Source organism: Aulonocara stuartgranti (genome assembly GCF_965226115.1).
Source record: "Aulonocara stuartgranti genome assembly, chromosome: 19".
Classification (NCBI taxonomy): domain Eukaryota; kingdom Metazoa; phylum Chordata; class Actinopteri; order Cichliformes; family Cichlidae; genus Aulonocara; species Aulonocara stuartgranti.
Window position 1 is genome coordinate 24,733,712 of NC_138955.1, and position 26,151 is coordinate 24,759,862.

At 40.2% G+C, this 26,151-nt stretch overlaps 2 protein-coding genes and 1 long non-coding RNA gene across 6 annotated transcripts in view; all 3 read left to right on the plus strand.

The window, feature by feature from the left end:
* Positions 1 to 310: 310 nt before the first annotated feature.
* zfyve21 (zinc finger, FYVE domain containing 21) lies at positions 311 to 12,529 on the plus strand. 4 transcript variants are annotated; one of them, XM_082517257.1, is made up of 9 exons: positions 318 to 456; positions 1,218 to 1,437; positions 3,147 to 3,197; positions 4,551 to 4,719; positions 5,198 to 5,273; positions 7,081 to 7,172; positions 7,366 to 7,419; positions 8,674 to 8,801; positions 9,801 to 12,529. In XM_082517257.1, the coding sequence occupies exons 2-9, from the start codon at positions 1,312 to 1,314 to the stop codon at positions 9,834 to 9,836; spliced, it is 732 nt and encodes a 243-aa protein (XP_082373383.1). In that variant the 5' UTR covers positions 318 to 456; positions 1,218 to 1,311; the 3' UTR covers positions 9,837 to 12,529. The 4 variants fall into 4 exon arrangements, with proteins under 4 accessions (XP_082373386.1, XP_082373383.1, XP_082373384.1 ...); XM_082517258.1 differs by having other exon boundaries at positions 319 to 456; positions 1,238 to 1,437; XM_082517260.1 differs by lacking the exons at positions 8,674 to 8,801; positions 9,801 to 12,529 and adding an exon at positions 7,521 to 8,657 and having other exon boundaries at positions 311 to 456.
* Positions 12,530 to 12,838: 309 nt separating this feature from the next.
* LOC309696125 lies at positions 12,839 to 14,474 on the plus strand. The gene is made up of 3 exons (XR_014273341.1): positions 12,839 to 13,009; positions 13,998 to 14,277; positions 14,373 to 14,474. It is a non-coding gene; the product is annotated as an uncharacterized lncRNA (long non-coding RNA).
* Positions 14,475 to 15,991: 1,517 nt separating this feature from the next.
* The window catches only part of brf1a (BRF1 general transcription factor IIIB subunit a), a 125,071-nt gene continuing 114,911 nt past the window's right edge, over positions 15,992 to 26,151 (plus strand). Inside the window, exons 1-3 of the mRNA XM_082517233.1 lie at positions 15,992 to 16,266; positions 17,405 to 17,613; positions 20,086 to 20,166. Of these exons, the coding sequence (XP_082373359.1) occupies positions 17,430 to 17,613; positions 20,086 to 20,166 (265 nt within the window). The 5' untranslated portion in view covers positions 15,992 to 16,266; positions 17,405 to 17,429. The remainder of the gene's footprint in view (positions 16,267 to 17,404; positions 17,614 to 20,085; positions 20,167 to 26,151) is intronic.

Consider the following 26,151-nt stretch of genomic DNA (forward strand, 5'->3'; position numbering starts at 1 on the left):
AAGTCGGGCATTAAGCTTTGTGCAAGATGTGGTTTTATTTTCAAAATTACTTTAAATTCAAGCAACTTAAAATTTTATATCATCATTTGATCATTTCTTTGAGTTCATATTAAAATGTCAGTATAGGAAACTGAAACCTTATTTGGTAACATACAGTTATAATAGTGGATGCTAATATTAAACATCAAGCAAAAGGTTCATATAATGAGGCCAGCCCCCCCTCTTCGCTTGGTGTAGTATAAGAGCGATATCTCGCTGTGAGCACAGGAGCCCCACCCACCTGCTGTTCAAACCTTCTATTTGCAAGGGGCAGCCAATCAGTAGAAGAGTCATGGCGGCTTGTTTTAGGTAGATGACTTTGCCCAGAGTGAAGTAACTGAAAACTGTGATCAAGAACAGGGAGTTTGGGGAGAAAAACGGACAACTGCTAGAGAAAGGACTGCTGTGAAAACACAAGTAAGGACTAATATATTTTAAGACTACTTAAACATAAACTGAGGGAGGAAAGTGTGCACATCGCTTGTACATTGACACAGCGTGAGCTAAATAATGTCGGTGATATAATGGATGTAGCCCCATCTTCCTGCACCAGTCCACAACAAAGTGCATCCAAAGTGTAGTCCCTTTTCTAAATCACAAGACTTAAAAACACATGTTTTTAAATGGAGCATGAAATTATTTTAAGCACACATAATAGCTCTGTAAACTCTGCCCAGGTCGTTGTTTAATTTGAAAAACTACTGTGCTCTGTGTCTTCTGTATAAAGTAAGTAAATGCTCCTGTAACCAAAGCTTACCTGTAGTCTCCTGCTAAGCTGGTAATCATCTTAATTACAGTATCGTTAGAGAGTAATAATGTGTAACAGAACAGAAACTGATGAGGGAACGGGTACTGTTGTTCAGCACAGCTCACCAAGTTATGCAGAAACCTGTTGGTGTTTTTTACTTTTTAGATCTGCCAGATCGTCTTTTATGTCCGCTCAAATTATGGTTGTCCAAAGTAAACTATACATATCTATAATTTTTTTCACAAATCATTATCTACCTTTCATGTACTAAATTTAGTGCTAGTTTTAACAACCCCGCATGTTTACTTCTTCTTCCATGACCAGCTAATGTGTTTACTTTATTTTTAATGGGAGGGGCTGCAGAAACCAAAACACTCAACTTTGCCGAGAAACACGTGATCTCATATCTGTGCTCTGATTCGCTAAACAGCCTGTCAATCATCCTGAAAGGTGTGTCCAGATGAGAGTTTTGTGGTCGAAGGAGACTCCGCTGAACACAGAGGAGAAACACACGCTGAAGGAAAATGTCTTCAGTTCCTGACGGGAAGAAACTCATCCGTAGTCCCAGCGGCCTTCGCATGGTTCCGGAAAACGGCGCCTTTAGCAGTCCTTTCTCGCTGGACGAGCCGCAGTGGGTCCCGGACAAAGAGGTGAGACAAGCGTCGGATTTGGTTTGACAGCGACAAGCGATCACAGCCGTGCAAACACGAGAAGCTTAACTAAGGCTTTCCGGTTGTAGTTTCCAAAATAAAATCACCTCTCTGTTAAACTAGTGGGAATAAAATTGTAAAGTAAGAGTCTAGTGGTAGCTTTAGCTGTAGTTTTGATGATGTTGTATTTTATTCATTGTAGTACAACTTGAGAAAAAAAAATTTGTGCGCTGTTTTTTGTTTTTATAATCCTGACAGCAAAAGTCACTGGACTATTTTCAAAAGGAAAATACAAGGAAACATTCAAAATTAACAAATATTTACATTTTACATTAGAATAGTGATTGTTTGGGCCTTTAAAATGTAAGACCCTGTTTCAACTTATCAGTGATAATCACATGGTGTTTAAATAGCTGCTTTTATTTGAACGATAGTTCAAGGACCAGATATATTTATCAAAGCTTGTGGGTGTAGTAAATATTTCTTTTTAATTTGTTTTTTATTGTTATTTCATACAATCAGTGCTTTTCAGATTAATTTGCGTATTTATTCTGAGTACATCCAGTACAGATGGTCACTATATGATGATCCTATCCATCTTGAAAAATACAGTAACAGTATAATGACAGATTCAAAATAGAAATATTTAAAAATAATAAATGCACAGTTGATGATAATAATCTAAGATGCATCTATCCGATCCTTTAATGTTGTTAACTTTAATAAGTCAGTTTTTAGAACAGTAGGTCTAAATATGTCTATTAAATTATTAAAAACAACACATCTTCTTATCTGTTGCTGTAATATTTCTAAATGTTTCTTTGCTCAGCCATTGGTTAATTGTTTGGTTTAAAAGTCGTGACTGGGTGGGTTATACTATCACACCTAAAAACTACAGCTCGACTCTAAATTCAAACTCTAGTCTTTCGGTCGTGCGCTGTGATAGGCTTTTATTTTTTGTAGTGAAACGGCTCTACATCCGGCTTACATCCTGCTGACTGCGGCGAGCTTGACGGCGCTCCGGACATCGCAGTTGGCCGCTGGACTGGGCGTTGCAGGCTGTCACGGCCAGCCTGGCAGCAAACGGAGCTTGTTAGCTAGTTAACAGCTACAACTAGCGGCAAACTTAATTGTAGCGTTTGTCCGCGTCACAGTGACGAGACCCCTCTGGTTGTGTGCGTGTTTGACTACCAGCACGTAGGTTAGCTAACCAGCAGTAGGAGCTAGCCCTTCGTGCCTCGAAGGCTGTAGTTTTACAGTGCAGTAAAACTACAGCAGGACACACAAAGACTGTCTGGCTGTGAAAATGTAAACTCTGGCTGCACACAGGGACACTTTGACCAGACTGGCAAAGTTAATCATTTACTATTTGCTGACCTCAGCCTTCAGTTCTTTAATAAGAGGAGCAGGAATTAAAAACAAGCCTGGCACTAATTACAAACCCATATCTTCTGATCTGCCAGTGATAAATCATAAGTTTGATGGTTTAATGAACAGTTACCACTTGTCAGTAATGACCATAAGACACAAGAGCCATTGACACATACTATTTTTATACCGTTATTATTTACACATACAGCTGCAGATCTATTGTGGCTTGGCTAGCTGCTGATACTTGTGCAAAACTTTAAAGCAGTACTTTAACTGAAAGCTGTCCAGCTCAGCATGTTGTGTAACGTCCTGTTTTTTCCACTCTTCCCGTCTTTCAGTGCCCCAGATGTATGCAGTGCGACACCAAGTTCGACTTCATCAAAAGAAAGGTCTGTTTTGTTTCTGACAATGCGAACTCTGCAGAAAATCTCGACTTCCTGTCAGACTGGACAAACATATGGTGGACAAACCAGCGTTTAGTATAAATGTTTTGTTAAAAAATGTGAGGCTTTCGTTTGTGTTGCGAATGCTTAGATGAGTTACTCCTTCTTGGATCATTTAGTCAGAGCCGTGTGTTGATATTTCCTGCCAGTGTCCACCGACATAACGCTGTAAGCCTCCTGCCACCATTTCATTTTACATCTGTCGAGTTAAAATAATCACCCTTACAAGTGTCTTCAATATTTGCCTCTTTTGCCATTATCAGAGCCAGCTCTAGACTGCTGACTGAAGTCAGTTTCTAGGTGTTGGTTATCTTGAGGTTTTAGCACAGTTTTGATATTTTTAAGCTTCCCGATTCTTTAAAAGTGCAGTGAAGCAGATGTGGTTTTGCTTTGCCTCAGTCTCTTGTACTCTTGTTGAGAAGTGTTTCTTCATCAGCTCAAAGTCTCTGATTAAAAAACACATTCTGTCCAAAACTGACACACTTACTCAATCAGAGTGCAACAGAAACCCACCAGCACAGAGGTGGATCCCCCAGGAAATCAAGGGCTTCTATTTATTTGTTATCCAGGCCTCAGAGGTCTCAACATTCGATGTAGGCAAGCCAAAAAATTTGGGAACTAATGTAACTCATGACTCACCAAAATCAGTGATGTGGAAATTTACTGGAAATTGCTCTGATAATAGAAAAAAATAGACGTAACAACTTTGTACCTCCAAAGTCTGCACAATATCCATTATACATGTTATAATAAACTTTATTAATTAGTAGTGGGATCTGTTACCGTACAAATTAATACAGGAGCGAATGTGTTCGACTGCAGTCAAACTGGAATAAAACAAGGAAAGTGGACTCTTCTATATTGTTTAGAAACTGTTATTTGAAACCATTAAACACATTTTATGCTAAAAACTTTAGAGTATAAGGATATCCTCCATAGTTGTTTAACGTTACATAAAAGAAGTTGTCCCTATTATCATGTTTAGTAATTTGCAGATAATGTCTTTTGTTTCCATATAAAAAAGTAGGAGAAGTGCTGTGTCCTCATCAGAAATGAAATCATATCTACTTGTTTTGTTTAAATTGTATACTCTACTGTAAGCTGTAGGACATACTGTGACTGAGAGTGAGTCAGGCACACAGTTGGGGGTGTAATAGGAGTTCTGATTGGTTGGAAACGGTGCTGTATCTCAGCCAGATTGTTTTGAGATTTCCTGAGAACGTCTGAAGTGCCTAACACAGACATCCTAACCCTGACAATCGGCCAGGCAATCAGACTGTCTTGTGTTGTCTCCCACAGCACCACTGCCGGCGGTGCGGCCGGTGTTTCTGTGATAAATGCTGCAGTAAGAAAGTGCCGCTGCAACGCATGTGTTTTGTTGATCCGGTGCGGCAGTGCGCCGAGTGCAGCCTGGTCTCCCAGAAAGAGATGGAGTTTTACGACAAGCAGCTCAAAGTGCTTCTGGGAGGTGAGGACTCTCATACTTTAAAAAAAGGCTTAGATCCAGAGCGTCTGCCTGGGTTTTGTTTTCCTGTAATCATGCTTCGACACATTGACTCCATGCAGAAAGCCGGAATATGATCAAAGTAATTTCTGAATTAATCTTATCAGTCCCTTCCTGGTAATCCTGTTGATTGTGGGACAGTGTGCAGCTATAAATACACAGCAACAGTGTGGCTCCTTATCAAGAATCCATCAGCAGCCTGGAGTGTAGAGGAACAGCCGGCTGCACGTTTGGAGTTTGTGTGTGTTTGTATCAAAGGCTCAGTATGAAGGAAAGAAAGAAATAAAGATGAAGAGCTCGAGCAGCAAACACTGCCATACTTTGTTTTCTCCTCCTGTTTGACAAATGAGCCACTGACTTGGAAACAGTCCTCAGGTTTTCACTCTCCACTCTCGTGATGCCTTTGTTAGTGTCTGAAATGTGTTTATGTCCGCCGTAACAGGAGGCACCTTTGTTGTCACTTTGGGAACGTCGGAGAAGTCTGAAACCATGACGTGTCGCCTCTCCAACAATCACAGGTTAGCTCTTCTTTAAGTCCGCACATACTTGACATACCAAATATTTACTTTACCTGAATTACAAAAAGCTACCTGTCACATCTGGCCATGTTGTTTTTTTCCCTTTTATGAAATGTCTCCGTCTGCAAATTAGGCTGCCAGCTGAACAGGATCAAATATGTCCGCTGCAGTCTTAGGAAACATAAATAACATCTGTACTAGAGATGGCACGATACCACTTTTTTATGTCCGATACCGATACCGATATCATAAATTTGGATATCTGCCGATACCGATATGAATCCGATATAGTGTTTTTTAATCAACAAAACTGTTTTTTAAAATATCTTGCTGCATTTTGCAAGTCTGCAAGTTCATACTCAAGTTTAAAACAACAACTACACTAAAGCTATTCTGTTATACCTGTATACAAAAAAAATATTTCATAGTTCAGCAATACTGATCAATCTAATAAACTTAGACCTACACCATCCTCCCTATTCTGGTATTTTAAAGAGTACTTAGCGTAAATATTAAGCAACCTAACTAATAGGGTTCCAACTCCCAGCAACAACAAAAATAAAAAAATAAAAAATAGGGAACCACCCCTCACGCTCCACCTCATGATGCTTAATCGACGTAATCAACCTTAATTTGATGCAGTGTGAAAAAAAAATGCACAGAAATCAATTATTTTTCAAGAAATATTAAATAGATTCAACATCTTTCTTCAACAAAATTGCAGACTGCACAGATGGTACCTTCACAAAGGAAAAAGTACTATAGCTTACTAGGGTATATATATTAGACTTAATAGTCACTATATACAGTAATTGACTTCTATTCATTTTACATCAAATTAAAACTTTGGGTGTCAGATAATTATTTATTAAAAGCTAGACATTTTAAATGAGAATAAGAAAGAAAAGTATGTCTTTGTGCCCCCTTTCCCTGTTCATGCCCTATCGGCCCCCCTGGCTAAACTTTGCTAGATCCGCCCCTGCACAGTTACCAGCGTCAGCTACGTAGAAAAAGATCCTGGAGTAGAAAGTAATATTAAATACATTCTAACAACAGCTTATCAAGCTTAAACGTGCTGCTGTTGTTCAGCCGCTGGTTTCCTCTTTCTGGTGCAAAGTGGGCCAAAAACAAACCAGAGAGACGGACTCACAGAAAAGCCGATCAGCTGATCATTAAGCAGTTTCACGATTGAAGTAGCAGCCGGAGAGCGAGAGGCAGTCGCTTGTTAAGCTTAACACAGGAATGCTTTACAAACATTCAGAGATGGACTTACACACTTGCTTTACTTCTCTCGGGGATAACTTTGTCGGAGATGAAATGCCAGGTTGCTAGCGAAGCTCCAAATGCTATCCAGACCACCGACAGGTCCCGCATGCCACAGCCGCTCTATCACGTGATGCATACTGCTCCGACGTGCTAACGTTCTGAGGCGAGTTACGGCGTGTTGCAAGTTTTGTGAGGTGCTTTCATGATATTTAATGGATCGGATTGCATTTTTTATTTTTCTCCGATATCCGATCCAGTAATTTAGGTCAGTATCGGACCGATACCGATACGTAATATCGGATCGGTCCATCTCTAATCTGTACACAACAAATAAGTACTTCAGTTTTAACAGTTGTCCTCGAGGGGGGGAAAGGGGAATGCATTTGAATGTTTTTGTTATAAAGAAGAGTGGATAGCATAGATTCAGATCTTACATTAGCTCATAAAATAACGAGAATACTTATAATTAATATTAAAAAAAACAAACAGTTTTATTTGCACCAGTTTTTGGTAAGCTGTCTGTCTCTGACCTGAACGTCAGATATCTGTTCCTCGATGGTGAAAGCCACTTTGAGGTTGAGCTGTCTCGGATCTCCAGCATGCAGATTTTGACAGATGGGACAAGTCCAGGAGGTGAGTGTGTGAAATAAAATTGTGTTACAAGTAAGCATATATATGCGTGTGTGTGTTTAATTTTTTGAGCACCTTTCTCCCGTTTCCTCCTCGAGATGTTGTCACTAACTGATAAATTTCTGTTTTTTCTAAACTAACAAACGTTCTTTTCTCTGCTGCTTTGGCCGCCCGGTGCTTCTTCCTCCGGGCTCAGAGAATGACATTCACACTTACACCAGTCTACTGGACAGTCACTTTATCTCTGAAGGTTAGCTTTCATTTGCTTTACAGTGTCCGTCTGTCAACAGTTCCTCATCGATGTCGCTGCATTTCTGCATGTTTCCCACATCAGCTTTCTTTCTTTTCAAGGAAGCTGCCTGAAAATGGAGCGTCTGATACATCTGCGGTTCCTTTTTTTTATCACTGGGTCCCCGAAGCATCTCAGAGGAAACTGAAATGCCAAACATTTCAGTTTGTTACTCTGATCATGATTAATATCCTAAGCAGCCTGATTAACCGATTCATTTGGCAGAAATTCAGTTGATGAGTAGTCATTCATCAGTCGCCAAAATAATCAGACGGTTCACTCTGAAGGTCTTTCAGGGATACATGTGGGCTATTTCTTTATCATTTCTTTACAAACTGGGCAGGAAAAGCTTCCGAGTTGATTTTATGCTGCAAAACAAATCCACACACTGGTGAGCGGCGAATGATCACAGGATCGTTTCCATGGTAAAGAAACTTTTGCATAATGCTCCATCAAATGGTCAATGGGCATGTCAGGATTCAAGTGTATTACAAGGACAAATCATGTGGGCAAAGTTTCAGCAGAAGGTGCAAGCCAATTAGAAAGACTGTAAAAATGCATTGATAAAGGCCTGTGAGGTATAGGAAGTGTATAGCTTGACTTGGTGTCCTAACAGCTCTTAACAGAACAGGTGCACAGCAGCCCAAAACATACTATGAAAGCACCCAGAGAATTTGAGTTTTCACTCATTAATAGAAAAATCCCCTCAGCTGAATGAGTTGATGAATGCTACAATGCTCATAAACATGATTTCCATTAGAGAGATGAGTTCGATGCTTTTGGGACACTGAACCTCGACTGTTGCATGTTTCCTGACTGGAGCATGAAATCATTTCATCATCAGTGTCGTCACGTGCATTTCCATTAGTGTTTGCCTTATATTGTTTTAAAACCGTCGTCCGTTTCTGTCCTGAGTTTACACTCTTCTAGTTTCTGACATATGTTAAATCTCATTTGAAAGGGTCCAAGGCTCAGTAGAACTGTGATTTCATGGGGAAAAGGGATATGTAGTGACTTAATTTGTGTGTCAGACTATGTGTACAACTTGATGTTTGCATGAAAAAAACTAAAATGACCTCTTTTAAAGTTGCTTTTTTTGTTGTTTGACTCAAAGAATACAGTTTACTTAATGTCTTTCAGTCATTTTTTAAATATATATATGTGTGTGTGTGTGTGTGTGTGTGTGTGTGTGCGTGCGCGTGCGTGTGTGTGTAGGAGGGTCAAGAGCCAGTGGAATGCTACTCCATTACAAGCCGATGGGCTCTCAGGATGTCCAGCAGCTCCGCATGGAGGCAGCAGATGATAAGAAGGTGGCTTCATTATGGTTGTCTGCAATGCACAAGGTAAAAAAATAAGCAGCACACCTAAGACGGTCCATGCAGTGCAGATAGGTAACAGTTGCCCAGCCCACTTAAAGTGCCTAAAAATGGTTGGAGAGGAGTGAAAATGATTTATTATGCTGGAAATAAAGAATTGTGCTAGCATAAAATCAGGTCAGGGACACAAAAGAGTCCCTCCCTACAACAGACACTGCTTTATGTCCTTTATTCACACACTGGTCCTTGCCATCACCAGTGTGTGAATGGGTGGATGACTGAATGTCTAAAGCGCTTTGGGGTCCTTAAGGACTAGTAAAGCGCTATACAAATACAGGCCATTTACCATCTAAATAATAAGTAAAACAATCAAAACAGAGTTTTGATTCATGCATCAAGTTGTAGTCCCACAGATAATCGCCTCAAATGTAAGCTTATCAGAAGTGAAGTTTTGAATGTATTACTGTAAGCTGAATGTTTTGGTTTGTCAGTCATGCAGAGAAGTTTCTGCATCTAATATTCAGCTATGAGTTTAATTAGTTACACATTTTTCTACATTTTTGGGTTGCAGAGAATAATATGGCTCTGAATAAGCACCTCTTCATGTTTTCTTGATGTTTTTCTGTTTCATGGTGTCATTGAAATGCTTCTCATTAATATGGTCAGTCAGCCTTATTGCAAACATTTGATAAAAACATGGTGGCGTGCTAAATAACAGATCAAAAGGCAGAACAAAGGACAGCTCAGGCTGATTATAGTGCTGTGGAGCAAAGTCTGGAAAGGTGGATGTAGTATCATAACCTGTCCAGTGGCGCCCCCATCAGGCCAGAGCTTGCACTTTTATTTATTTTACATGTTTTTACATTTTATTTTATTTTTTGGCTAAAAAAGCCATCAGTCTCACACAGCACTGTAGCTGAATGTGGTCTGTAGCGTGCTTGTTGAGACAAAGCAATAAGAAATCAAGAGCGTTTTTATTTCCAAAACTATGAAACTAACTTTTTCTCTGCTTGTTCTTTCCAACAGGCAGCCAAACTGCTGTACGAAGCTCGAGACCAGTGAGGACCAGAAGCGAAGCTCCAGGCAGCACACACCCAAGTGTTTTGTACCCATCTCGGTCGGGTTTGGTACCCTTTGGATATTATTAACGCCACTTCCTCTTCTGCTTATCTGTCCGATTCCTCATTGGTTCTTGATACCAGTTCCATTCATGGTAATTTTTGCAAATGTTTGTATGAAAAATGACTTTTATTACCTCTATAACCAGTACTTTGTACATAATGTTTACCACAAGTACGCTGCTTGGACCTATTTTTAAACTTTAATTTTTTTTTAAAAGAATTTATTTGACGTTGACTTCATTTAATCCTTTTGTTTTAATTCATAAATCAGGGCATGCAGCATTAATGTTTCGACTCAAAAAATATAACAAGAAGAAGAAGGTTTGTTCTTTTTTGCCAATTTAAAATTATTTATAGAATTCATTAGATTTTAATTAAATTTTTTAAAACATTAAACATGTCACAAAATGAGGCATCGCACCTTTTTTATAAACCACCTTCCATGGTTGAATTATGGTGACATTATAACTTTGTTATGCTGCTACAGGAGAAGTGATGAAGTGTGTCCTTGCAGGTTTACTAGGTCACCTTAACAGAGCCAAGCAGGGACTTGGTCATTGAACTGTCCGCAGTAGCCAGATCTTCCACACAGAGCGTCATCACAAGTAGTTTGAAGGACAAATCCACCCTGAAATCCTTTATCGCAGACAGAAAAGCAGCTTTCTGTGATGCTACCGGCACTTCAGGATTCAGCTGTGCTGCATTTCTGGTAATCTCATAATAAGAAAAGGTGTGAACAAACACAGTTGTTCCTGAAATGCCAATAACATCACAGACTTGCATCCAATGTATATGAAAGTAACATTACATGGTGGATTTTTCCTTCAGTGACAGTTCCGTTTAAATGTTGAAAGTTTAGGTGAAATCTTCTTTTTCAGTTATTAGCTGCTTCAAATATTCACAGTCGTACATCTTTAGGCCTTTTTGTCTAAAAACTTCAACTTTTCACTGATTCTAGTGAAGTATACACACAAATACATAAATGCTTTAAATATAGTTTCATGCATTAAAGTTTTGTACAAAATATATTGCTGAATACTCCTACTTTAGCACAAGCTGTGTATGTATTTGCATAATTTTTAAAGCTGAACATATGACTCTAGTTTTTGTAATACTTGTATATTCCTTTTTGCCATTACTCTAAAGCCCCCAAACATTTTTTTAATCTTTATTTTTGTCATTATTGTGCAGACCAACAAACAGGATGTCAGATCTCAGCTATCCATCAGCCATGTTGAATTGACGGGTCTTTCAGTTAGCAGGTTGTTACTTAGTTATTCTAATCAAAGACATGATGGTTAAAGTGTTGAGCACAAGAAAACTATAATTTTCATTTGCTTTGCAGACAAATTTATATGCTAAAGTACTCTATTTTTAAAGAAGAAGAAACTGAAAGAAGGTGAAACTAAAGGCTGTTTAGTATGTGGCTTTAGTGTTCATAGAAGCCCAGTTTTTACTGTTAAAACAGTTTAAAATGGGGGTAGTTTGGGGAACTTTGGATGAAGCTGTATAAAAATCATTGTCTTAAAAACATTAAGTAATAAGCGTGAGCATTGTGACACAAAGTCACATTTTCAGGTGTATGTCATGGTCTTCAGCACAGCGGCAGATACTTACTGTCAAACTTTGAGCATATAATAATAACAGGTCGTCATACTGTAGGCGGCGTATATACCGGATGGCAAATAAATGAACTTCCTGTCAGGAGGAAAACCCTGGAAATAGTCAGTAAAATTAACTTTTAGGTTCTCTTTTTTTAAATAAACTGTGTACTTCATTCTACATCTGAGTTAACGTGTCCGTTAAACGCACAGCAGCTCGTCAGCTGTTAATGTTGTAGTACAGTTTGGTGCAGTTTTACAGGCATCTGCGTGTCTTCCTTTTTCCCCAAGCTTGAGGAAAGAAATTAATGGTTTAATAGAGCACAGAACGGGCTAACATTTGGTGAAATGTCTGACTCCCCCCTCCCCCCACTTTACCGCTTGTGAAAATCGCAGTGAAAAAAAATGTTCTCCACCCCAACACACACCCCTTTGTGACAAAGGTTATTTTTATACTCACCTGAGAATTAATGTTGCTGTTATTTGGTTTCATGTTCTTCGAAGAGACGATAGTGAAGTGTTTGTTTGAGACATTTGTGTGTTCCTGCTTTGAAGTATTGTTGTACAATGACAGGGTGTAAAGTTTTCCCATTCAACAGTTGCTGGTGATGAAAACGGGTGTTAATGACTGCACAGTCTACAACAAAAATGATCTTTAGTCATGCATTCCCCCCCCAGTGCCGCATGTTGCACACTAATGGGATATTATTTTTACTCCTGTGTTAATTTTATTTTATTTTTTATAAAACTCAGTAACACTCTGAACTGAAACTAATTGGTTCAAGTTTAATCAGTTGAAAACAGATGCACATCTACAGACTTTTGTATCGTTGGCTCAGTGTGCAGCTCTTTCTTTTAAAATGTAATGATTTTATTTTAAAGTTCGCACTACATTTAAAATCACCAAGTCAGCCAGTGTTTGTATCTGCACTTTATGGCCACTTTTTCCCTATCAAATCTTTTATTTTGCTCAAAATGCTAAACTGCATCCCTTCGATGGATTTTTCTTTTAATAAAGTCCAGTGTTTTTAAATCTGCTGTGCTGTTGTTATTTGAAAATGGGATTCCTGTATGAGGCGAAGAAATGCTGACCTGGTAGAAGATTTCAAGGCCATCATTCTACATTGACCCAACATTCAAAATAGTTTCCAATCTTCGTAAAATTCATACGTTTGGTTTACCTGCTTAATCCCTGGAGGTAGATACTGGGATTATTATTTTTCCTCCGTTAATGCTGCATTGCCAGAAGTATTCGCTCACCCATCTGAAACATTGAATTCAGGTGTTCCAATCACTTCCATGGCCACAGGTGTATAAAACCAAGCACCTAGGCATGCAGACTTCTACAAACATTTATGAAAGAATGGGAGCTCAGTGAATTCCAGCTCGGTACCATGATAGGTTGACCATCTGTGCAACAAGTCCAGTCATGAAATGTCTTACCTACTAAATATTCCGAACTCAACTGTGAGTGGTAGAAGCAAATGGGAATGACAGCAACAGCCAAGAAGCGGTAGGTCTTATAAAATCACACGACGAGGTTATAGCATAAGCTGAGGCAAATAACAGATCAAGAACAGAGCGCTTCAAGGACCGAGTTTCCATGGCTGAGCAGCTGCGTCCAGTGCAATGCAACGCGTCAGATGCAGTGGTTTAAAGCAGGGGTTCTTAACCTTCTTTTGACCTCGGGCCCCAACTTTTCCACTACAAAGTGCCCCAGGGCCCATTCAGATATTAACTGTATTGAATACATTATTGCTTTTGGTTTGATTTATATTTAATAACTAAATCAAATCGACTTCATTTTAACAGCTAAAACCCATCTTTTCTCTTCATCTGCATTTTTGATCTGAAAGTAGAAACAACTATAACGAGGAGAAATGGAATTTTATAGGTGACAGATTGTTCTTCTGACCAATAAGCTGGAGTCAGAACCTGTGATTTATCCTCCCTGACTATTGAGTGATTTTATATGCTGATGTTATTTTCTTGTTTTGAGTCAAACTAAATTTCTATAGGAACTCTGTGTTAAAGGCTCAATGCACCAAATTGAGTTTTGATAAGAGTTTTTTTTCTCATGCAAGGAAAGACACAAACTGCTCAGAGGGATTAAAGTTAAATGAGCTCATAGCACTACGTTGGCTTTATCAGCCCTGCACAGAACAGATCGGTCTTAGACTCTTTGATTCTCTTAAATAAGTAGAATCTGAAACTGAAGGTTTTAGATTAAATCTGATTCCTAAATTAAGAAGTAAATCTTAAAGAATAATCTAGGTTTGTAATTTGGAACAAAGTTTGGTTAACTAAAACTATCTTGAACTGTGGAGGGTTAAGTGTGACCTTCTTAGCTGCAAACCTAGAACTGGTCTTGTACCTTTTATATCTGCCTTACTGTGACATAAGTGCTGCAAAAGGGTTTTATTTCTCTCTCTCTGTGTCTCTCTCTCAGTCCCTCTCTCTAAAATATTCATTTTACTTTATTTTCTCTAAATATGATGTAGGTTTGAGTTTTCCCTGCTAAATTGTGATGGTCTGGGAGTCTCCTATGTTCGACCTGCCTGTATGTATGTATGTTTGTTTATGTTTTGTTTTGGCTCCGCTCCCAGTCCCCTGCTTCTTCCTTTAAGTGTGTGTGTGTATTCTAGCGTGCCAGTTTATGGGCGCCATCAGGCCGGAAGGTGTTTCCCGTGTTGAAGCCGCCACACCTGTCTGCCGTCTAGATTGGCCACTACTTAACTGTTTGACTGAGCTTCAGTCAACGCTGGATTGTTGAGTTACCAAGTAAGTGAAGTCCCAGCTCTGAGTGGAAATAGTCTGTACGTGTGTTTCTCTGAGTTCACCGCTCTGATCTCTGTACCTTGTCTTGTGTGTCACAGGAGCGAAGTGTTTGTAAATGTCGAGTGTTGGAGTTGTTTTCCTGTCACACCTGGACCACCAGCACAATCCTGCAGGATTGGAAAGTCCTGCATTTGGGCCCCGTTCTCGCCACGCACCTTAACATAAATAATAAACACTTTGATTGAGAAACTGCATTTTGTGTTTACTTTTTTTTTTTTTTTTATCTTTGTCTAATATTTAAATTTGTTTAATGATCTGAAACACTTTTTCACATCAATGTATGCACGTAGAAGTTCTGTTCAAAAACTATGAACAGAAACATTTCAACAATGTGAACCAAATCAAAGAGAAGTAGAGGCATGGCAGTATATGGATGATTCAGATCCACTAACAAACACAAAAACTAAATTTGTACAGGTTTTCTGTATTTTTGTGTGTGCATTTGTTTTTTTGTTTTGTTTTTTACACGAGATAAGAATGTTTCCATACACATACTGAGTGAGGCCCAATGTTTTTCATATGAAAATTGTATCTACTTAGTCCTGCTTGTATGTTCCTTACATTGTGCATTCATATCCATGTAGCAATGTTAAGGGTTTAACCAGCCAAAAGGAAACGGTCATGGTTGCAGGGAAATCAGATGTCAAGAGGGAATGTGCCACTCCACCTTGGAAGATGAGGGACAATTCAAACTTTTTATATTTTGTGTTTACTGGTTCTTGGAACATTCAGAGAATATCCTGACCACATTATTGAAGTTTACAGATACAGTACATCTGTATGTGCACAGCTGTGGTCCAGTGGAGCCTCAGCAAGGATGAATACTGTCAGAAACTGAGGTTAGACATGAACCACCTCATGTTGTGTAGCTTTCTGGATGTTATACTTGTTGGACTAAATACTTATTTATTACAGTATACAGTATATAAAATAAAAATTCACATGTTTTATGTAACTAAAATGTTTAATTACGTGGGTTAAAGAAAATACGAACCCCTAACACCTAATGAAACGTTTCTTATATTTTTTTAATGACCACATTTTGTCATATTTATATATTTATTCATTTTCACATTTTCATATTGAGATTTACGTTCACATCTATTACCAAATCTTAATATTTGTATTGTTAAAAATTCTCTCGTTCTGGTTCCAGTCTAGTCTATAAACTTTAATTTACACTAATTTAAACTTTTCGATTGCTCATTGGATAATGAAAATATTCTATCCACCCTATATAACAATAAATTTAGCTTATTGCTCTTTTTTTAAATACACATAGGCTGTTGCTATTGTTTAGCCTAATTGTGGGTTTAAGATTTTTAAGTACGCCCAAATGCAACAGAAAAGTTTGATGTGAAAAAAAAACACACGAAGGAAAAACGAAACGGATATGGGACACTTTTATTTTATTATATTTCCTGTTAGTTTGGAAACCGGCGACAGGGGACGTACCATAATACAAATAACCTCGGTGATCATATCTATGGTATAAACTTTTTGTATGAAATATATTTCAATTACTGATAATCTTTCGTCACACAACATATAGTTCACTCAAAATGAATATCAAAAAGTTTGAAATAAATATAATGTTAAGCGCTATATAAATACAGGCCATTTACCATTTACCATAATGTTGACATAGTAACACCCCTCACGGCAGAGTTGGTCTCGCCCGAGTTCCCTGGGCATCAAACGCACATGTTTTCACGTCGGGTGTGTTGTGTTAAGGATTGTTCCAGCATTAACAGCATTTCTGAAATATCTGTTTGTTGTCACGCTTCTGTTTGCTCTCCAGAGACTACAGTTACAAACAGTGAAGCACCACAGTCAATGAGAAATACTTTCAAATCAGCGTCTGTCGAAAACACTAGAGCCGAGGAGGCTGACTCGTGGCTGCATGCTGCCGCTGACTTCACCAGAATAGAGGTATGAATGCTGTCAGCACACATTATATGTGTGTGTTTGTGTAGCCTTTCGTGACGCTTCTTTATTTCGGATACGCATGACTTCGTGTTGGTATTAGCATGAGTGATCGTTGCAGCGAGTTTGCCGGTAGCAGCGCTGGGCTAGCTTCTCGTTCCTTGTTGTTAACAGCCCCATGTGAACAGTGTGCTGCTCATTCGGCTAACAACAGTATCAATTAATCTAATCAAAAGGACACAAAGAGGCGAGACAATTCAGGGACCAGTGAGTCAGCTTGTGCATTGAATAGGTCTCGCTTTTAGGCAAGAAAAGTTAGAAAAACCCGAGTTAGCCGGCGGCTGCTGACCAGTGCCACGTAGCTGGCCGGCTAATGGGAGGAGAGCCGCGAGCAAGTTGTTCACAACCGCTGCAGGAGGCTGCATCATGAAACCAACAAGATGGACTGCCAGTGGGAGAAGCACTACCCTATAGACCTCTGTAATCCGAGTAAAAGTACTGATACGGCGGGGTACAATTCTCTTTTACATGCAATAGCCTCCGGTATTCGAGGGATTACCCTCCCAGGGGGCCACAAGTTAGAGACCACCTGTGTTGTGTTGCGCCCTGCTGACCTCATGCTTGGATTACTGAACAGGGAGGAGCTCCGGGAATTTGAAAGTGTAATATAATATAAGTTTTAGCATCAAAACATGCATACACTTGATGATCCGATACTGTGTGCAAAGCAGACAAACTTGGACTCGTCAGTTATTATACGTGGTGATTTTAAGAAAGCAAACCTCATCCTGGAAGTGCCTAAACACAGCTAGTTTGTTACATGCTCGTCCAGATCCCTATTACACTACAGTAGACAGTGCTAATCACATGGTCCCTGTGACATAACTGGTAACATTTCTTAACAGAATGTAAATCCAAAGACCCAAAGTGATTATAAAATTTTGCAAACTGCCCAAAAAGAGAGGCAGCATAACTGCACACATGTATAATCAAAGGTACAAAAAACAAAAGATGTCAGTGGACCACAATGAAACGCATACCGACTACAGAGACACAAGGTGGCTCCTTTCCTCTTTCTATGTAGGGAGCCAGTTATGTACTTAAGCTACTTCCTGTATTTACTGGCCTTATCTTTTCCCATCAGGCTTTGAGACTTGAGGAACGACACCATGAGCTCCAAGGTGTGTAAGAACTGTGGCAGTTCGGACATTGATGTCGACCATGCACGCGGCGATGCGGTATGCATGGGCTGCGGCTCTGTGCTGGAGGACAACATCATTGTGTCTGAAGTGGAGTTTGTGGAGACGGGAGGTGGAGGGTCGCTGGCTGTTGGACAGTTTGTCTCTGCAGAAGGTGAGAAAGACAGGACATTTGCTGCCTGTTGCTCTGCTGTTTCTCTAGATCTACTGTGGATTTCTTTCCTGTGTGGGTTTGAGCTGAACCAATACATGAAGGACAGACTAGTGGACTCACTGACTGGACAGTTTGCATGAAAATAGGGTTTTCTATTGTGTACATGTGTACTCGAATTATATATCCACTGTACATAAGTCAAAATGTGTGCAAATAATTCCCGAGAGCTGAAAGCTCAGCCTTCTCACTACTATAAGCTTTGTTTACCAGCGTCAGCCAATCAGAAAGAAGAACTGCGCTCTTAAAGGGCCTCAAGGTGCTTTTATATTGTAAGGTAAAGAGGCTACAATAATCAAGAGAAACCCCCAACAATCAGATGACCCTGTATGAGCAAACACTTGGCTGCAGTGGGAAGCAAAAACTCTCTTTTAACTGGAAGAAATGTGTGATAGAGCCAGGCTCAGGGAGGGGCAGCCATCTGCCAAGACTGTTGGGGTTGAGGGGAAGGAGATGGGACAAAAGACACAGCCATGTAAAGTAAATGCAAGCTCAAAAAGAAAAAGTGCCCAGAGTCATCATTTGCTTACAGATTGGGCGCAAAGATTAGACACCTCCTCACATGCTGTACACATGTCTGAAAGTTGTGATCGGTTCAACCAGACAGTGATTTAGAGCTCCAAGGCACCAACAGCACACACATGCTCACGATGTTCAGTTCAGTTACTCGATTTAACAAAGCTAAAGCAGGGCGCAGCCTAGTCAGCACTCACCTTTCACCCGAACTTTACTGTGCACCTGTTGTCAATAAAAAGTAAATAAACAATTCTCTTATAAATGAGTGAAAAACTGGAACTTTTCTGTTATTTCATGGAATATTAACAATAAAAATGTAATTACTTCAGGTATGTATTGGCTTCGTTGGTTAAAAAAAACAACTGTAAAATGTGACAGCTGCAGTGATGGAGAGAAATTTGAGACTTAACTGCATCTATTTTGCAAAGTTGTATAGAGGGCTGGACTGGAAGCTTTGGTGCGCTGGTTCTCGTCCCAAGATGCATAGTTGACACCACTATAAGAGTTGTTTAGACGAATTACACTCAGTTCTCATAAAAGAGTTTTAGCTTTAGAAACAAAAAACATTTTTTCTAAATGGGGAAGCATGGGGGGTCCAGGGGGGAAACCCCCCGAATGAGCATAGGAAAGTTGCATAGAAACTGGCTGTGGCTGACTTTTGTGCATCGTTATTATGGTTGCCATGGGCCTGTGGGATACCCAGGTGCTCGTCGCTGTCCTGTATATTTGCAATTCTGCCTCCTGCTAGCTACCAGGAGGCAGAATGATAACATTTATAATGGAACAATGTCAGACCAAAATGCACTCTAAAAGCTCTAATCTGCAGCATTGTCACTTTGGACTAAAGAGTAACAAAGAGTGTGCAATTAGTGCCAAATGAAATCTCTGTTCTAAATGCTGCTTGTGGCTGAAGGTGATCATGTGGATCAAAATGCTCCACTGCTGGTATAAATAAAATACTGATGGCTTTGGGTTTGTGTCTAATGATTTTACTGTTTACACAGTCTGACTACAAGAAAACTGGACAAATTCAACTGCTGACATCAAAGAAGCATAGACTGCATAAAAAAAGATGGACTTTGCTACCAAGGTCTGAAAAGTGGCATCAGAACCTACATTCTTTTTCATGGCCAGTAGATGGCGATCTCTGTGGTTTCCACAAGAGATTTGGTCAAATGAAAGTGTGAGAAAGAGCCTTACTGTTCACTCTCACTCTGTATGTCCTCAGTAAACTTTCCCAATGAGCTTATGGTCTTAATTGCTGGGTTTGTGTCTTATTTAATACAATGTGATGTTTAATTTGTAAAATATGGTTACACTGGAGTAAAATAAGCTATAACGGAGTGTTTACTTTTGGTTGGGGGGACAAGCTGTTTGTGAGTGTCGAGGTGTGGGACCTGATTGACCTGAGGCGCTGACCAGAGGGCAGCGGGTCAAACAGGCGGCGGGCGGGTGCAGAGGGTCACCTGTGATGGCCCTGGTTATAGGAGGATCTGGCGATGGCTTCTTAAGTGTAAAGAAATGAAACTGTAGGATTTACTTTTTGTTTTAAAGCTGCAGCAGCGAGCTAAAAATGGACTGCAAAAGCTGTTTTGATTATAGATGATTGTGGTTTTCTGCCTTTGTGTGTGACTGTGAAACATGGAAGCTTTCTGCTTTATTTTTTCATGTTAGTTAATGAAATGTCTGAGTAAACTCTGTGCTTGGTGGGACATTGTATACATTTTTAAATATCAAACAATGAAGATGATAATGCTAAGACAGGAAATTTGGCCATCTATTTCCAGGAATAACGGCAAAGTTCTTGTTTCTAAATAACTAAATAAAGAAAAAAGAAGAGAGAAACACTTTTTGAGTGTTTTGCTGAAAATCTGTTTCTGTGCATCTTCTGTCCTTCAGATGGAGCCAGACATCCATCCTTTGGTGACGGGCACTTCTCAGGGATGGGCAAGGCATCCCGAGCTCAGACGCTGCAGAGAGGTGAGTGGCCATTAGATGGCACCACACTCCACCTTAAAAGCCTACGGGAGTTTAAGGTGCATGGTGTAACCTCAAGTCAAAAGCAGTTGCGATGCTGTGTGAAATATAAATAAAAACATAATGGTTTGTTTGCAGATCTCATAAACACACATTTAATTTTACAATAGAACACAGAAAACTGAGACTTTACTACTTAACAACAAAAAGCTGAAAACGTAGGCACTCCAAAGAAAGAGCTGGAGCATTGTGCGCTGGCAGCAAATCAGTAACATGACTGGACATAAAAATAGCATCTTACAGAGACAGAGGACCTCCACATTCACACATTTACAAATAGTAGAGCAATTTCAAAATAATGTTCCTTAGTGTAAAATTGTCATGTCTCATAATATCATACAAAGACTGAGAGATGCTGGAGAAATCTGTGTATTAGATGGATTGGATGTTGTGTGCTTGTGGGACTGCTTTAATAACACGCATAATTCTCTCATGCAAATCAGCGGATTGTCTCAAGAACTCAAACACAAATCCCCGTGCCAACCATAAATGCAGATTGAAGTTCTGTCATGCAGCGAAGAGGCCACATGTGCACACGCTGCCTTCTCTGGGCCAAAGTTCACGACTGAGGAAAATGGAAGCTGAATTGAAATCAGCCCTCAGTTCAAAAGCCTGCATCTGTGATAGTACGGAGGCGCTTTAAATAGTTGTTGAAACATCTGTATGCTCTATTGTTTATGAAATATAGGTTTGAGATTTGCAAGTCAATGCATTCTGTTTGTATTTACATTGCACGTGGTATTGCTGCATACTGCAAACTTTGTTTTCTTCATTTGCTTCTTTAGTGTCGGGATCACCCTTCAACACGTGATCCGAGGTTGCGTTTTTGTGTGTTCATGCAAAATGCAGCTTGGGCAATAAATGAAGGAGGAGACGACTTTAGGTCTTTTGCACGGGCATCAATAATTCATTTAATCTTATTTCATGTCGAGTGTAAACTTCTCCTCTGAAAGCAGCTCCGTTGCAACACGTTGGTGTCTTTGACTTCACTCGAGTGATTAAAGTCTTTATATTTTCAGAGGAGGTTTACTTTGAATCATTTTATGCTGTTTGCTCAAAGCCCTCCTCTCGGAAGTGCAGCTTTGAGCCACAGCAGCAGCTTGCTTTCGATCTAGAACAGTATGAAACTATTATAGTGTTTGTTCATTACACCCAGCACTCAGCAGGGTTATGTACCAGGAGAGTTCACAAGAACACTGTAAACCCCAAAAGATAGTCCCAATAAGCAGTGTGTGTGGTCAAGCTTTTTACGTGATAAAGCTTTAAGTTTGTAAAAGTTGTGAATAATAATAAACTGTCATTTAGAACAAGTCTCTTATGGAGTTTTTGCCTTTTAAGGGAAAACTGTGAGGCTCTGTTTGCAGACTCCAGTGTGGGTTTTTATCAATCACTTGTATCCATCTATGATATGTCGTACCACATCGTGTGACTCAACCTCAGCTTGTCATTTAGACCAGCACATGCATGCTCATGTGATTGTGTGTTGTCAGGCTTGGTGTAAGTGACGGTTATTTCTGTACGGAAGCTGCTTTTATTTAGTTGAAAATCCTCATCTATCCAATATGAGGTTGTGGGAGGGGGCTGGAGCTATCCCAGCTAATGTTGGGTTAGAAGTGTTTTAAAAGGTCATTTTACATAAAAATGTATTGAGGCAAATAAAGTTTTAACAGCAAGAAACTTCAAGCAGAAGCAGGCTCAGGGAGGGGTTGCCATCAGCTGTGGGTGAGGGGAAGCCTGACTCTTCAGCTGCTAAATTTGCTAGTATTTTAAAGGCGTTTTTTCACTTGTAGTTCGTTTATTCTGGTCCGAATCAGTTGGTGAGTTTGTAAACTTGTAGCTTTTGTTTTGTAGCTTGGTTTGTTTTCACACAGAGAAAAATCCAATTAAACCAAACGGCATCACTACAAACCACGTGAGGATGTTCAGTCCCCTTATTGGCCAGATGTGTCGGGGTGGAAGAAAGAACCACAGCTGGGATTAAAAAGACTAAACGCCACAGCTGTGAAAGCACCCCAACTTCTAGTTTTTGTGTGTGCTTACTGTTTTGGTGTTATGCCTTTTTTGGTAGTACCCAGCAAGATTTTTGTTTTAGTGTTTTCTGTGAAAACAGCTGAGTGTTGTGGTGAAAACACCACTGAGAGAGCAGCAATGGTGAGCCAAAACAGTCTTAACAGTGAATTTAAAGTCACCATCATGTGCTGTAAAGCTTTGAGGAGCTGCACATTTTCTGCCACTTAACCAAGTGACGTAAAAGCTCACCTTTCTGAAAGCAGAGTGTTTCTAGTACATTTGAGCATGCTCTCTTCATCCGAGGTGGTGTGAGAGTTGTTCCAAATGGGAAAATCAGTATTCACTTTGACTCCAGTGTCCTCCCAGAATGGATTTTTTTTTTCTTTTTCCTCTTTTGGATTTTCTTTGTGTGTAGGATAAGCTGCTGTCAGCTGATATTATCAACCTGTCATGCTCTAAATTGAAGTGCTGGGGGCCCCTGTGGGAACCTCGAGGGGTCTTGGTGGGTGTCCCTGGAGCTCTTGCTGACACGGGACTTTAGTCTAAAAACGCATCAGCAACTTGCAGACACAGACGAGCAACCGCTTGGCTGCTGGCAGCCGGACAGAGAGCCCAGACGTCGACTGCCAGCAGCTGGTTACCGCAGCGACGACCGTCTGCTCAGCTGATGATGTTTAATGCGACAGAGCCACGGAGTCACAGGGCTGTCAGACTGCAGCAGGCGCTGAGTAACGGCAGTGTGCGCATGGATGCAGGGGATTAGCAGGGAGCGATAGGAGGGTGTGGATTGAGGAATACTGCTGTTAAATGCTGCGTGTGTGTTTTGTAACTGGGTGAGGATGGAGGCTTGTATGTAGGATATTTCTACCATGCTGTTTGTGTATGTGTGGGGGGCTTTATTCTGCTGTCACATGGAGTCTGAAGGATGGTTTGAACTTTTAGGAAAGGATAAGCTTGCAGCTTATACATGCTCATCAGCAAGGAGATACAGTGTGGATATAACTGGGAACAACATAAGAGTATAAAAACACCTCGCTCTGTTGTCAAACAACTTGGGTTTACATTAAATACCCTGACGCTACGGAGGGCAGCCTCGTCCATGTTTTTACACTGAACATCATCATGTGGTGGAGAGGAAGCAGGAGGAGCTGCCCGGTCCCCAGCTGAGGTCAAGATTAGTTTTCATACATAAAGCCTTGATTACTGAGTGACCTCACTGTGCGAGTCCACTGAGGTCCGCTCGGTATGAATCACGTTCATTTGATCATCACAGTGAGTGCGAGAGTGCATGTCAAAATAGTGCCTGTCCTCATGTTGGTGACCGTGCAGACCATGTGGTCCACAGTGCACCAACTACACATGGTGGAAGACTTCAAGTGGACTTGGAAGTATAGCAGGAATGACTACTTGGTCATCAGATTTCCAGCTGTGTGTGTGTGTGTGTGTGTGTGTGTGTGTGTGTGTGTGTGTGTGTGTGTGTGTGTGTCCACAGTGAAGTATAATCAAGGCTTTAACTAATGATGTTTATATAATAATAAACCCTTTGCATGGAAGTCGTGCACATTCATTCATGAACAGGCAGATAGCCAAAGATGCCACGTTGCTTGCGTATGAGATTGTTGGATTAAAAGCAGTTAAATGTAGGAAAAAGTACTTGCATGACTTTCTGTGTGAATGGTTGAATGTTGAAAATGAATGAAAAGATCTCCTAGAGTTTCACTCACCTCCACGTATAAACTTTGTTGATAGAGCGAGCCATAATAGCCGTAATATCAGTTATTTTAAGTAAAATAATGAGTCCAAGTTTAATTTGAGTCATGAAGGGGATGATTTTTAATGTATGACATTTGATGTCCTTAGTTCCCAGTGAAGTTTTCAATTTTACTGCAACTATTTATATTATTTATGTATTTAAAGTAAAACAAATCATACATGCCAGGATCAATTTTGGGAGAGTCAAACCAAACTCCTGTTGAAATCTCCAACAGTGGGTTAAATTATTCCACAGGATGCTAAACAGTGTTTAGTCAGCCTCTCAGACCTCCATATTTCACACCATGTAGTAAATGAATGTGATGTTTATTCTTAAGATACTCGAGGCTCTTTAAATACTGGTGTTGTATTTTAAATTAACCTTGTTAATGAAAACTATTGATTTATTTTCCTATTCACAATTCAGTTCTAATGCTAATATTAATCATTATATTGATATGAGACAAACATAAAAACACCATGGCCCAGACCTCCCTCTCCTCAGCCACCTCCTCTGGGTTATTCAGGGGAACACACAGCATCTGTTGTCAATGAATATGTGGTACAACTACTCAGTGGGCTTTCTTGCTTGTGCGGTTGTTGGTGTGTGGACCAGAGAAGTATACAAAGAGCTGAAGAGCTGTTTTTCATTGTGTATTTTTTAGTCTTTTTTGGGGGAGGGGTGGGGGGTTCTCTTAGTCCCGGAGAACTCCCCTCTCGCACGCTTACCTATTTCAGTTCCCTTGTCAACCAATCAGGTTTGACTGATGCACAGCATCCTCCACATCCATAACATACATTTGAGGTATTGGAGGAATGCATACGAGCATGTTTGCAGTGGTAGGCTGTCCAAAGGGAAATGCATACGCACACAAATGCAGTTGCTGGCCTATAAGGGAGCAGCAAAAATTAGCATTTGGAGGGCAACAGGATTTATGACCTGTACTGCAGCTGACCACCAGGGGATGGTCGAGACGTTCTGGCTTCTTTTTTGCGGAGCTGTCATGCTGTCCATCTTTTTATACAGCGACTGTGCTTCCAACTTTTTTTCACAGGTTTATATGCTGAAATAATGGAAAATGACTTAAAAAGAAACAAGTGAGGGACGGTGTTGTCCTCGTGTATTGGTTATTAGTAATGCCAGTAGATCAAGTTTTTGTCTTTAGTCTGTATGCTACGCTAACCATGCTTGTGCATGCTTCAGTTCTACTATGCAGGGTTGAGAGTAACATTGATCTTCTTAAATATTTCCTAGTAGCTGAGCACTGGTTTTGTGTGTGGGATGCTGTGTTGTGTTGGTGGCTTGTGTTTGCCAGTAGCAGTGAGCTGGTGATGGTGTATACACGTGTGGGCAGATTTATGGGCGTCTGTGGCTGTTTGAGTCTGCAGGCGTCTCTGAGAGAGAAACAACTCTTCTTCTTTCTTTCTCTTCCTCCTACTTTCTTCTGGAAAGGCTCCCCAGTGGCCGTCTGCGCCTTCGCTGTCTCCCCACCGACTGAATCATGTCTGGCAGCGGAGACCCCACCTCCTCCTGTATTTGTGTTGGGCAATAATGTATCACCAGCCCCTCGTGTATTGGTCCACGGTGTGCCGCAGTGTAGGCGTGATGACTGGAATGTAGATTTAAAGACCGCTTCAGGCGAAAATTTTAGTGTGAAAACACGCTTGAGCTCAATATGAAGTTATGATGTAGCAATACAATGCTGTACTAAGTCTTGAGCCATCCTTCATTTCTTTGTATTTTACCAAGAAAATGAGAAATGGGTACAGTGATTTGTTGAAACATTTAGAAAAGCATGGAAATACATTATATAGGAAAGCTCAATAGTTATAGGGTTTATAAGATAATACTAATGATTAATGGTTTAAGAAATATGATATTGGTCAATTATCTATATATGTTTGATTTTAAGTTATTTAGAGTCCTTTATATTATAAGGTGAAGACCCTGCCATAATATAGAGAAACTGAAAACCCCAACAATCAGATGACCCCCTGTTAGCAGCACTTGATGACAGTGGGAAGGAAGAACACCCTTTTAACAGGAAGAAACCTCCGGCAGAACTAGGCTCTGGGAGGGGCGGGGCCATCTGCTGCGACTGTTAGGGAAGGAAGACGGGACAAAGACATAGTGTGGACATTAGTTGGGATGATCACCTTTATTCT

Bases quoted from the DNA above. Each gene is read 5' to 3' on its own strand.
- zfyve21 (XM_082517257.1), top strand. From the start codon at position 1,312: ATGTCTTCAGTTCCTGACGGGAAGAAACTCATCCGTAGTCCCAGCGGC. The intron at 3,198-4,550 runs GTCTGTTTTGTT...TGTCTCCCACAG, and splicing joins TCGACTTCATCAAAAGAAAG to CACCACTGCCGGCGGTGCGG. The intron at 8,802-9,800 runs GTAAAAAAATAA...TCTTTCCAACAG, and splicing joins GGTTGTCTGCAATGCACAAG to GCAGCCAAACTGCTGTACGA.